The sequence below is a fragment of the Saimiri boliviensis genome, chromosome 10, assembly GCF_048565385.1.
Source record: "Saimiri boliviensis isolate mSaiBol1 chromosome 10, mSaiBol1.pri, whole genome shotgun sequence".
NCBI classification, from domain to species: Eukaryota; Metazoa; Chordata; class Mammalia; order Primates; family Cebidae; genus Saimiri; species Saimiri boliviensis.
Genome location: NC_133458.1, coordinates 22,123,127 through 22,135,584, shown reverse-complemented (window position 1 = coordinate 22,135,584; position 12,458 = coordinate 22,123,127). Strand labels below are relative to the sequence as shown.

At 39.0% G+C, this 12,458-nt stretch overlaps 1 protein-coding gene across 5 annotated transcripts in view; it reads right to left on the bottom strand.

Annotated features, from left to right (window-relative positions):
• Window positions 1-4,310: 4,310 nt before the first annotated feature.
• Window positions 4,311-12,458, bottom strand: part of CNOT4 (CCR4-NOT transcription complex subunit 4) — a 153,479-nt gene continuing 145,331 nt past the window's right edge. For 2 of the 5 annotated variants that reach the window (XM_010342782.3, XM_003920972.3), the window contains exons 11-12: window positions 6,383-6,595; window positions 4,311-5,709 (exon numbers count right to left, since the gene is read on the bottom strand). In XM_010342782.3, coding sequence (XP_010341084.1) covers window positions 5,408-5,709; window positions 6,383-6,595 — 515 coding nt within the window. In that variant the 3' untranslated portion in view covers window positions 4,311-5,407. The remainder of the gene's footprint in view (window positions 5,710-6,382; window positions 6,596-12,458) is intronic. The other 3 variants (XM_010342791.3, XM_003920973.3, XM_074379032.1) reach the window with 2 other exon arrangements.

The following is a 12,458-nucleotide window of genomic DNA, read 5'->3' as shown; positions in this document are numbered from 1 at the left end:
ACTTTCTATTTTTAGTATGCTGAGTTCTATTCTTTTTAATCATGAATAAATATTGAATTTTATTAAATGCTTTTCCTATGTCAATTGAAATAAGAAATTTAGATTAATTTTTATTAATTAGTACTTAATTTTAAATCAAACTTTTATTCCTGAGAATGAAAAACAACTTGATCATGTTGTATTATCAATTTACATGCTTTGAGATTCAGGGTGCTAATATTTTCCTTAGGATATTTACATTTGTGTTCCTGAGTAGAGCCTGACTTCAGTGATAAATCTCCATCGTTGTGCTGTCTTCATTTGGTCTGGGTGTGGAATTGTAACAGTAGTCCATAATTTGAGTTGAATTTTTTTAAACGTTCTCTGGAAGAGTTTATGTAAGATTAGAATAATTATTTACTTAAATGTTTGCTAGAATTTGTCGATAAAGCTTTCTGGGTCTAGTCTTCTTTGTGAGAAGGTTTTACAATGTTGATTAAATTTGTTTAATGGTTAAAAAAAAATTAGAGTTAAGAAAAAAATAAGAAAAACGGGGATAATGAGGGGAAACAACAGCAATAAAATCTAAGGACCTAGAAAGTAGATGGTTGGGTGGACTCATCTAGCTCATTTGAGAAAGTCTAACCTTAAGCTAACAGCAGAGGAAACTGAGATCCAATCCAATTCATATCACAAAGTCCTGAGGGGCACAGGAATGGACAGGACTAGATACTGCTAAAACCAGAGATCAAGTGTGCGGAGTGGGGCTAAAATAAAGATTACTAAGAAAGTTGTTTTAAGAAGTTAACTCTCTAGATTCATTCCCCAACTCCTCACTATTCTTCTCCTAAATGGGCAGATATTTGGAGAGTTAATCTCCAGAGAGGAAAAGACTGCAAACAGAGAGATTTATGTAGTATAATATTAAATACATAAGAGACCATTAACAAGCTGACATCCTGGCAGTCAGACCTTTACCAGCTAGACAGCCATTGTAAGACTCTTCTCTATGGAATCTGACCAGCCAAGGCCAAGAAACACGTCCTAAAGATAATGATAACAGAGTTTACCCAATAGAAGGGACCACCTAGATCTTCCAACAGAGAAATTAAAAGTTGGCAAGCCCTACTCATGTTTTCAAAACTCCCCATCAACTTTTCAGTCTTATTCATAAGGAGAAAACCAAGGATTACCAAGCATCTAAGGAGTCTCTGATATAATCACTTCTTGGCCTTTTGGCTAAGATCAAGCATAGAAGTCTGTAATAAGAAAGGTAGAGATCAAAGCAAACAGATAAAAGCAACTTGGAGAAACAGACGACACAAGGGGAAGAAAACTACAAATAATGAAGTTAAGAGAAAACTTCCTAGAAACAAGAGCCAAAAATACGGATAGAAAATTGGAGAAAATATTTTAAAAAGCAGAAGTCCAGAAAGCCTAGTATTTAAATAATGGAATTGTTACAAAGCGAGAAGGGAGAACAGAGAAAGTAAGTGCAAGAAATACCCTAATAAATCAAGAACATTTCCCAGAATTGAAAGAAATGCGTCATAAGATTTTAAAAGCCTACAGTATGTCCATTGTGTCCAGCAAAATGAATTAAAATAGACCCACACCTGGCCTGTAATCCCAGCACTTTGGGAGGCCGACGCAGGCAGATTACCTGACGTCAGGAGTTCGAGACCAGCCTGGCCAACATGGTGAAACCCCATCTCTACTAAAAATACAAAAATTAGCCAGGCATGGTGGCAGGGGCCTGTAATCCCAGGTACTCAGGAGACTGAGGCAGGGAGTCTTGAACCCGGGAGGCAGAGGTTGCAGTGAGCTGAGATCGCGCCACCGCATTCCAGCCTGGGCGACAGAGTGAGACTCCTTCTCTAAATAAATAAAGTAGACCCACACCAAGGAAGATCACTGTGGAATTCCAGAACACAGAAGACTTGCTACAAGCTTCCAAAGAGGGAGAAAGGATTACATATAGAGGATAAGAGCATCTTTGGATTGTTCTGCAACAAAACTGGAAGCAAGAAGGTAATAAGCCTTCACATTTCTGCAGGAAAAAATATCTACCACCTACGATCTTGTATCTACCAAACGATCAACTGAGTAGAATTAAATATTATTTCAGACAAGCAAATTACTAAAATATTTATCTCCCATGTACCTTTCCTTAAGAAGTACTGGTGGATGGATGTCACTCCAGCAAAATGAGATTAAAAAAAAAAAAAAAGACTAGGATTTAGGAATATAGGAAGAAGATCCAAGAAAGGAGAGAGAACAAAGGAAAATATTAGAAATGACTGCTGTGTAACAGACCCCAGAGACAGATGTATTGAGAGCTGTCAGTCCAAGATTCCCACTGCTGTTACACCTGCAGGCCACCTACGTCAGTTTGGCTCAGGTTCTTTGCCGTACTTATCTGATTTTGACCAAGCCTAATGGAAGTTTCTGTTCTCCCCTCCGAGCCCTGGTGAATTAATCAGATGACATTTGTTTTAAATCCCACCCCTCACCCCAAAGGGTTGAGACACTTAATGCACTAAGTGTCTGTGATCTACTCCAGAGGACTGGAGGGAAGCCATGGTGAGCTCTGACCCAGGAAACAAGAGAGCAGACTGATCCTGTAGACCCTGGAGACTCTGTTTCTGCCCAACACCCGGGATTGTGCTTACACGACAGACCTACCCCAACTGGCAAGCCCTGGTTTCCAGGACGCACTCATAACCTTGCCCACTGTACTTCCTAGAAGGCGCTTTCATAAATGATCAGAGACGCTAAAGCCAAACTATGCCCCAGAAGCTGTTTAGTTTACCTTCTCCTAACAGCCTTAATAGTGACAACATTGCCCTTTCCTTACACAGCTAGGCTTAGGTTTATTACTCAGCTTTTTAAAACGAAACAATGTATGATTCAGGGTTAGATATACAGCTGGCAAAGCTCTTGAAGATTAACACGGAAATTAAGATAATGGCTATTTGTAGATGATGAGGAAAGAAAATGAAGTATGATAGAAGAAGGGCAAATAAGAGGGGCTTTTAAGATACAAGAGGTTCTATGTTTAACTTGGTGGTAGGCACACAGGTCATTATGATTTTTATTCTTCACACTTTTTATAAAGTCACGCTTTTTATAAACGCTTCTTTATGATTCATTAAACATACACACAATGACAGCACAGCCTTATGCAGTAAAAGTTCCCTCCTTTTACAGAAAAGGCAACATTTTTATTGCTATGCCCACCTCAGGATTTTTTCCCCCTCCCCCGCAAAAAGCCTTGATTACAGTTCACCGCCATCTGAATATCATTTGTGCACTGGTCCATCACTTCACAGTACAATGTGAAGGTTCAGGAGATTGAGGTGAAGTTCAAGGGCAAAGACAGCCTGTCACTTCTAGTCCTCTCCTCTTATCCAGGGACATTTTGTTCATTTCACAAAACAATTTGCTATCCACTTGGTCACCATCTACTTGTGGTAACATTTATTTGAGAATACATGCAGGAAAAGAGTAGGGTTAAGAAAAAAAAAAAAAAAAGAACATGTTTAAGTATCTAAAAATTGTGTTGATTTTTTTTTTTTTTTAACAAATTAAAGTACAAGGTAAAGGTCAGGATGAAAAAAAAAATCCACCTGAAAGCACAGAATGTACAATCTAGATCCATTTAGTTGATCCTACAAAGCTTCCCTTAATGGACACGGCTGAAAATATGCCAGTTCCAGCTTTGGACTTCTGAATGCAGCCCAAGGCAAGACATACAAACCACACAGATCCTGGTGTTCTGCTGGGGAACAGGTAACTTTTATTCTCTACCCTCTTCTGGTCAGTGGTGCGATCATCCCTCCACCATCAGGTACTCCCTAAAATGGTCAGTCATAAAAGATGTGTCTGTGGATCATCCACTTCACTGTTTCCTAATCTCTTTCCCATGATGGCATTCACAAAGTCGTGCCACTCGTGTGGCATAGTGGCTGCTGCTCCCAACAGGTCTCCCTAAAGAGAATCAGCATCTCAGTATGTCAATAACCTCTCCATTACTGGCACATGAGGCTTCTCAGTTGGGAAGGCTTGGCCTGCATAATACAATGGCAGAAAGAGGAATCTTCTACTGAAAGCTACTGAGAGAGATTCTTGAGGACAAGATGGGCTGGACTTTAAGGATGACATTAACTGACAATAAAATGGTTGTTTCTCCTCCACTTTCTTTTTCTAAACCATCCTCACTCCCTATTGAAGACGTAAAATCAAATGGAAATATCTGATGGCTACTTGTCACAAAACCTTTCAAACTCACATGCAACAAAATGGCAAAACAAAAACAAGAACCACCCAAGTGTCGTCATCAAGTTTTCTGTTTTATTTAAGATTTTAGTTTTAATTCTGAAGAAAGAGGTACATTTCCTTGTTTTTAGTTTTAGCATCAGGTTATAACCAGGTTTCTGTTTTCTTTTCTCCTGTCTTTTCAATACTGCACAAACGTCCAGAAACTACAGGGTTAAGTAAAAGCTGCAGGCAAGAAGGTCAGAGATTTGCTCCTGATGGTGATCAGATGGCCCCAGAGCAGTGCTATCTCAGAGTGCCTAGTCAGGTGAATTGATGGTAAAAAAAAAAAAAAAAAAAAGATTCTGACAGAGGAGAAAGACTGAAGAAATCACTTACATTTCAGTTCTTATATTATTAATAGGTATTAAATCTGTGAATACTTTTTTTCTTTAAAACATTTCAATTTACTTTAAATCTAAAGCCAAAAATTTTTTCTCCTTTTAAAAAAATTACTTCTTACCTCCTTATAAACTCTTTAGCAATCAGCCAGTTACTACTACAGATCAATTTGTCTTTCCATCAACTTCCAATAAATTCTTTTGCTTAACGACACAATCAACTTGCCATCAACTTGCCAAAATAATTAAAAATTAAATTAAATTAAAAGCATTTTCCCTGCAATAATAATAAGCTGAATATAAGATGGATGCTAGGACCACTGCTTTCCCCCATGCATTTAGCAATCTCATGTAAATGAACCTGGTTCTCAAACTTCTGCAGTTGACAATGCATTTACTTGACCTTTCCTATAGATTAATCGTCATTTTCTGCTAAGCAGATTATGTCATTATTATGCGCAACAGACAAACAATAATTTTCTAAGTATGGAGACTGCCCTTTGATTTTTTTTTTCTCTCCTTAAAAAGGCATTTTTAGAAACATTCAACAGTGTCACTCAAATGCTGGATCAACAGAAACTTTTACAATTAAAAAAGAGATGGCAATGACCCTGTGATCGCATTGCATCTGGGGGTAAGGAGAAAAAAATTGATCAGGAACTGGATTCTTCAGAACATAAGAGATGAGAAGGGAGCTGTGGGTGGTGGGCTGAGAGGGAGAAAACAGAGTGGGACAAATCCTGCATTTTCTAATGGTTTCTCCTCTTTGCCTAATGGCGGTCCAGTGTTGAACTCTGTAGTAAATCTGTGGGGGTTTTGCTGGGGGGTCTGAAGGCTGTCTGAAAGCCTGGAGGTGGGGAGTGGAAGCTGGAAGGGTTTGAAGGAGGAGGGTAGGGATTCCAACTGGCTCTGTGCAGTGGGATCTGTGTGCTGAAGGGGGCGCTGTGGTGGGGCTGTGATGGAGCAGCACTGGGGCCGTCCATCTCTGTGAGGGCCTGAAGGGATTTTAGCCAGTGTGGAGGATTGTCATCTTGAACAGAGTCTAAACTGTTTCCTGAAGACGCTGGAATACCTAAGGAGAGAAAAGAAAAAAGAGAGGAAATGGTGAGTTTGTGCAGAAAGAATAAGAAGGTCGTCAAACAAATTTAGAAAACAAAATCAAAAGGAAACACAGAAGAGATTACAATTTTAAACGCCTTCCAAAAAAGACCTTTTAAACCTTATGTTCCTTTGATCCTCCCCCAACCACCAAGACTTGTCGTCACACAAATCCATGCCTCCTCTTGAACTAGACTTAGTACCCCACTGTCACAGAGGCGGAGCTGCAAGACACCATTGCATGACCGCATTTCCCCATTGTGCTTTTCCTCCTCTTACAGGGATACGTTAACAAGACAGCCTTATAATAGAGAGCTTTATAACAAAAAGTGGAGTATGTTCCTTATCAGGAGAGTCAGTCAGATCCTTTTGTACTTTGAGGCCTACAAAATACACGTTGCCAGACGTTAACACCTACTTAAACCAAAACAAGCCTAGGCACCAAATGCCTTCTTATTAATACACAACTAGGCAGACAGCTTCAGTGAGACTTGCGTGACCCCTGAGAACAAAACAAGCCACTCCACACTTGTGGCTTTGTGAAAAGAAACTTATGTTGAAGAGATCTTGTTGTTTTTTTTTTTTAAATCTGTGCTAAAAACCAAACTGTTGGCAGTCAGTGGAGCTGAAGGGAGTGAGAAAGTTACCTGTGATGATGGCTGGGTCTGTCCAGCTGCCAGGGCTGTCCCAACTCAGGCTGTCGGTGGTGGCAGTGTTGGACGTTGGTGCACTGTGGTTGGCGTTGGAGGGGGAAGAAGAATTGGGCAGTCCACCAAAGTTGATGTTAATGTTGGGTAGAAGTGCCCTTAGCCCGTCCTGCCATTCCTTCATATTTAAACTCTCTACAGAACTGCTGTTGTCTGGGAGATTTACCAACAAAAAAATGAAAGATAAAAAAAAAAAAAATAAAAAGCTACGTTAGAAACATATGTTGCTCTTTAGTGGTTAAGCGGGAGAAGAATTATTCTTTCTTTACTGAGCATTTAAAATGGGTTGTCCTAGCAAGATAAACTTGGTTAGGATTTTGCTCGTGAGCTCAGAGCCCCTGAAGTAAGTGAGGAAAAACCTGCTCAAGGATCAGGAGAGGGAGCTTCTTATCTGTCTATAGCCTCTTCACCATTATGGGTTTCTAAATCGATAATCCAGTTTAAAGATTCAATGCTCCAGAGCACAATTTAGTTCCAGCTACATTATGAAGTTTCAGTTAGTGAGGCATTTAGCCAGCTGAGCTGATTTACACTATAAAAAAAGCAAGACTGCAAAGTCCAACATAGGAGCTTATTTCTCAGCCCATCAAATGGAAGAAAAAGTCATTTTATGAAGAATAAACATAAGCAATAGAAAAAGAAAAATAATTAAGCCCTTCTTGATTATAAAACTGGCAATGTGTTTCAGAAGAGAAAAGCAGTAATGAACAGGCGTTTGAATTTGAAAATAATGTATTTCCATTAGTCACTAAGGCCAAGGAGGCAGGAGCTGATACCTTTTAGAGCGAATAATTTCCAACACAGTCTGCTTGCTCTACTCCAACAGTTCAACTAATCATTCACAGCCTGAGTCCTGGAGTCCTACAGTTTTCTGGGTCTATTTTTGAATAGTGTCAAACATGAGAAGATACTAGCAACATAAAAAAGGCTCTTTATAAATTGTGACTAAACTAAAAAGATCTACTACCATCCAGCACCTACATAATATAACTAACTGTTGGGCGGGGGGTGAAGTATAACAACTACTTAGATAACTGTCTTCTTTAACTAATACTTACATAATTGTTGAAATAGGAATGTAAGTCAAATTACAAACTGGAGTTTTTGAAAAAAAGTATAGAAAAAATATTTCTGATTCCATAGAACTGATTAGCAATCGATGCTGAGAAAGAGGAGGAAGAGGAGGATGTTCTATCAGGCATGATCTATGCTACTAAGCAAAATCAGAATTTTCTTTTTGTAATTTTGCTTTGCACCGATGATCTATGCCAAATTATATCATGTTTCAACAAGTGAAGCATTTAACTCCACTGGCCTTATTTATAAAAAGACAAAAAACTACAACTAAGCTGAACAAAAGTCACCTCTGAACTTACTAAGATGAAGAAAAAGCACTCTGTGCTACACAGAACAAGACAACAGAAGGGAAAATAAATTCTCCAAGCCTACTTTCATTTCATAATTGATGTAATTTACTAAACCTCGTATTTCTTATATTTGCATGCTATTTTACATTTGTATTGTTTGTATCATTTACAAGGCACTCTGATAATTATTTCATTTGATCTTCATAGCAGCCCTGTGAGGTAGGCAGAGGAGGATGAATAATCTGCATTGAATAAATAAAGAAACAGATTCAGGAATAATTTGCCCAAGTTCAGAAAACTTTTTATTGAGAACTTGAAACTGGACCCAATCTGTCAAAAAAAAAAAAAAAAAAAGCAAGCAAGCTTATTCTTTCTTGATCTACTCTGTATAGACTATTAATTTATTAATTAATTATTATTTTTTTTTTTGAGACAGAGTCTTGCTCTGTTGCCAGGCTGGAGTACAGTGGTGTGATCTCGGCTCACTGCAATCTCCACCTCCTGGGTTCAAGCGATTTTCCTGCCTCAGCCTCCTGAGTAGCTGGGACTACAGGTGCACACCCAGCTAATTTTTCTATTTATTAAGTAGAAACAGTTTCACCATGTTGGTCAGGCTGGTCTTGAACTGCTGACCTTGGGTGATCCGCCTGCCTCAGCCTCCCAAAGTGTTGGGATTACAAGCGTGAGCCACCGCACCCAGCCTCAGACTATGAATTTTTAAAGGGTCAAATATTAAAGGAAAAGCCCAGGGGAAGACCCATGATTGAAAGGAGAAACACAGAAGCATTTTAGTTATGTCCACTGGCCATGATTAGTAGAGAGATAATTGTGGCTGAAGGAAAAAAACTGGACTTTGCGGCCAGGAGAAAAAAATTCTAATCAAGAATACAATCATGAGTTTCCCCCTGGCTACCTAACTACATGAGACATAAACAGGATCACAAATTTAAATCCTAGAACACTCAATTACAGGAAGGTGTACGGCTATGGTACGTTCTAATGTTCAAAGCAGTCAAACTGTCAGGCTGAATAACTTAAAATGGCTTCCAATTAGCCAAAAACAAAATGGGAAACTTCCTAGGAGAAAAATAAAATCCCCCAGAAATAAAAATATGATGTATAACTAACTACATGGGAAGATTTTCAGTAAGATAAATGCTCTTATACCGAGTGGCTAAAGTCCCTGAGGAGTCCATGTAAATTACGATCCTCCCTCTTCTACTGAATAGGGAAAGAGAAAATATCCCACAACTCAGACCAATCTGCTTCTACCTTTTGTTTTACCAGTTAGTGAGCAATTATTGAGGAACATTTAATTTTGTGTTAACAGAATAACACCTGCATTTATATAAAGTTTATTTGAAAATTAGTAATAAAGTCAAAAAACAAAGGCAGAAGGGTTATATGAGAACTCTCTGTACTTCCCACTCAGTTTTGCCGTGAACCTAAAACTACTCTAAAAAAAGTTTTTTAAGGGACATTTGTTCCTGTAATTGCAGACTAATCAAATCAAGCAAGAGTATGTTAGCCAAAGAAATTCACATATGGCACATGATGCAGAAACAGTGAGAAATTTACATCTTCCCAGGTGCACTATGATTACAGGATACCTTGGGAAATAAATTAACTAGTTTATAATGCAACAATCTTGACACCTCTCCTCCCCTCAAAAAATCCTGTGCCTTGACATTTTGGGAGCCTGACAGCATGGGTGTGTGGCTTACAGCAAAGCTGCAAGTGTTATAGGGAAGTAGAGTGATGCTTTTAGCTCTTGGACTAGGACCATATTCCATCTAGCTTAGAAGAAAAGGAGTTTATTTCACTGTTTTCTCCACTATTGCTATGCCAAGTGTTGGCACAAAGAAAAGGTGAGAGAAAGGAAATCAGCTTAATCCTAACCCCATCAAAATAGCTCATCGCAGTCCACCCGTACCTGAAGTCACCTCCTTGACTCCCCATTCCCTTCCAATGACCCAAATTTGTCTTGGCTGCAAGGGCTTCTGGCAATTCCATTCTTTGAAACACACACAGCAGGGTTTATCAACCTCATCACTACTTACAGTTTGAACTACATAATTCTCTGTAGTGGACTGCCGTCCTAAGCACTGTGGGAGGTTTGGCAGCATTGCCGGCCTCTACCCACTAGATGCTAGGAGCACCGACTCCCCAGTTTTGACAGCGGAAATTGTCTTTAGACATTTCAAATCTCTTCTAGGGAAGCAAAATTGCACCAGAACCACTGACACAAAAGAAATCAATTCCTCTGCTTCTAGGGCTCTAAATGATCTCACTTGAATACACATTTTCCTTTCAAATAGTACAAGTACCACTGACTCAACCTGATGCAAGTTCATTTTCTTTTATTTATACAGGACTTCACACTGGAATACAGTTCAATGTGTATAAGTCAGTAGGTCCTACTGAAAAAACATTGTAGATAGGTTGTGTAAGGCAGCTGCACAACTGGCTGTCAATATAATTTAGGCATGTATATCCCAGGACCCCTAATTCGTAAGCAGAAATAACACCTGCCTTACTGTCTCATAAGGATAAAAATAAGAGAAGGAAAAGCGATTTGGAGCACATTTATTACCTGCTAAATGCCTAACAACAAATGCTCCACTGGTGGTCAATATGGAACGGACAGTAAACTTTCCAAAAAGCTAAGGCAGGGTATTTCTTACTGTCAGAAACTAGCCCTGTGCACAAGTCTCCTTTTAGGAACTTAGAGATAATACCCATCATTCTCAGAAGTACTGTGTAGTCAGTCTAATCAATGGGTCTTCTCATCACTAAAACATGGCAAAGACAAGATATCAGAAAGTACTTTAAACTGTAAGATGTGAAAAGAGCAGGCAAAGTATAATAAAAATCAAGTTGCCAAACATTTTATATTAAAAATAATACTAATTTTGCCAGGCACGGTGGCTCAAGCCTGTAATCCCAGCACTTTGGGAGGCCGAGGCGGGTGGATCACGAGGTCAAGAGATCGAGACCATCCCGGTCAACATAGTGAGACCCCCGTCTCTACTAAAAATACAAAAAATTAGCTGGGCATGGTGGCACGTGCCTGTAATCCCAGCTACTCAGGAGGCTGAGATAGGAGAATTGCCTGAACCCAGGAGGCGGAGGTTGCGGTGAGCCGAGATCGTGCCATTGCACTCCAGCCTGGGTAACAAGAGTGAAACTCCGTCTCAAAAAAAAAAAAAAAAAAAAAATACTAATTTTATTTTTAAAGTAATTAGTAATAGCATAATACATAAGGAAGGAGTGTTTATTCTGAAAGAACTGGTAATATATTTAGATGTTTTCTGATGTTAAAAAAATTTTATGGCATGCAAATATGTACAACGAAACACTATTTTCAGTTCTAAACAATTTGAGGGCTGGAAAGGGTGTCAAGTTGTTTGTAGTCGTTTTATTTTTCAGTGTAGAACTCAAAGGCACACAATTTAAAGTACTTTCGAGATGCCACGTGCCACACTTTCATATTCTACTGTGTAAGAAATATCAATATACTTCCAGTTTACCTGCCTCAGAAAACCTCTTATTAAAGAAGAAATTATAGTTAAAACTCTGCTACCTTGTTGGTCAAAGTAGCAGAATCCATAGTAAGACGATTATGAGGCACTAAACAAGTTGACGAACCTAGTTTTTAGCAATGACGACAGTTTAAAACATCAGTATAAAATGCATCTATTAAGAAGACCACCAAGCTAAAAACCAAGGCAGCTCTTTACTGAGTGCCTACAGTGTGCATGGAACACAAAAGCACTCAAACCATGACCTCTGTTTTCAAGGGGCTAAAAGTCTCTAGACAGTGGGACGATGAAAATACATGAAAAGTTCAACAACTACATCTGAAAAAGCAACAGAAGAAATGCCCAGAGTGGTACATGATTAAAATACGCTATAGAAGTTCAGGAAAAAGGCAGGCCAGTTGGGACACGTGTGGGAACATGCTGGTGGGTGAAGAACAGTAGCATTTGTGGAGTTGCCGTTTTAGTTACTACATAGCTCTCCCCCTCCTCCCACACCAAACCTGAAAATCTCACAACAGGTTGAAACTATCTTTAGTATTTCTACATAACACTGTACTAGTCCAACTGTTTACTAGGAAGTACACAGAAAGGCACTGAAACAATGACTATATTTTAGAATGAATTCGGACTTCAGACTTCCACAGAACACTGCTTAGGCAAGCACACACAGTTAGCATTAACAGCATCCAGAGTGGGTATCTTTCCTTTCTGTTCTCCAGGTTAACTGCAATATGTTAATTATTATGAAATGTAAAACTATAAATAGCAAAATGTGGGCAAACCTGCTCCTCACAGTAACCTGTCACTGGCAACAAGCCAATGAGTTTTTCCAGCTGGCAAACAAGCTTCACCTGAAAGAATGGAGGAAGTTGAGGGGGTGGGGCACCAGCACAAGGCACCCTTCCTTCCCATCTTGATTTCATGTATTTTACGTATTGGGGTACCATGTAAGTCTTAATTTGAAAAATAAGATCTGCTGCTAAAACGGTAAAGACATAGAAGACCTCTGTATAATGACAACATAGTGAGATAAAAATACATGTAAAACAAGCCCAAAACAATTCCAGTATACTTGTTTCCATGAATATATTTTTCTGGTACCAAATC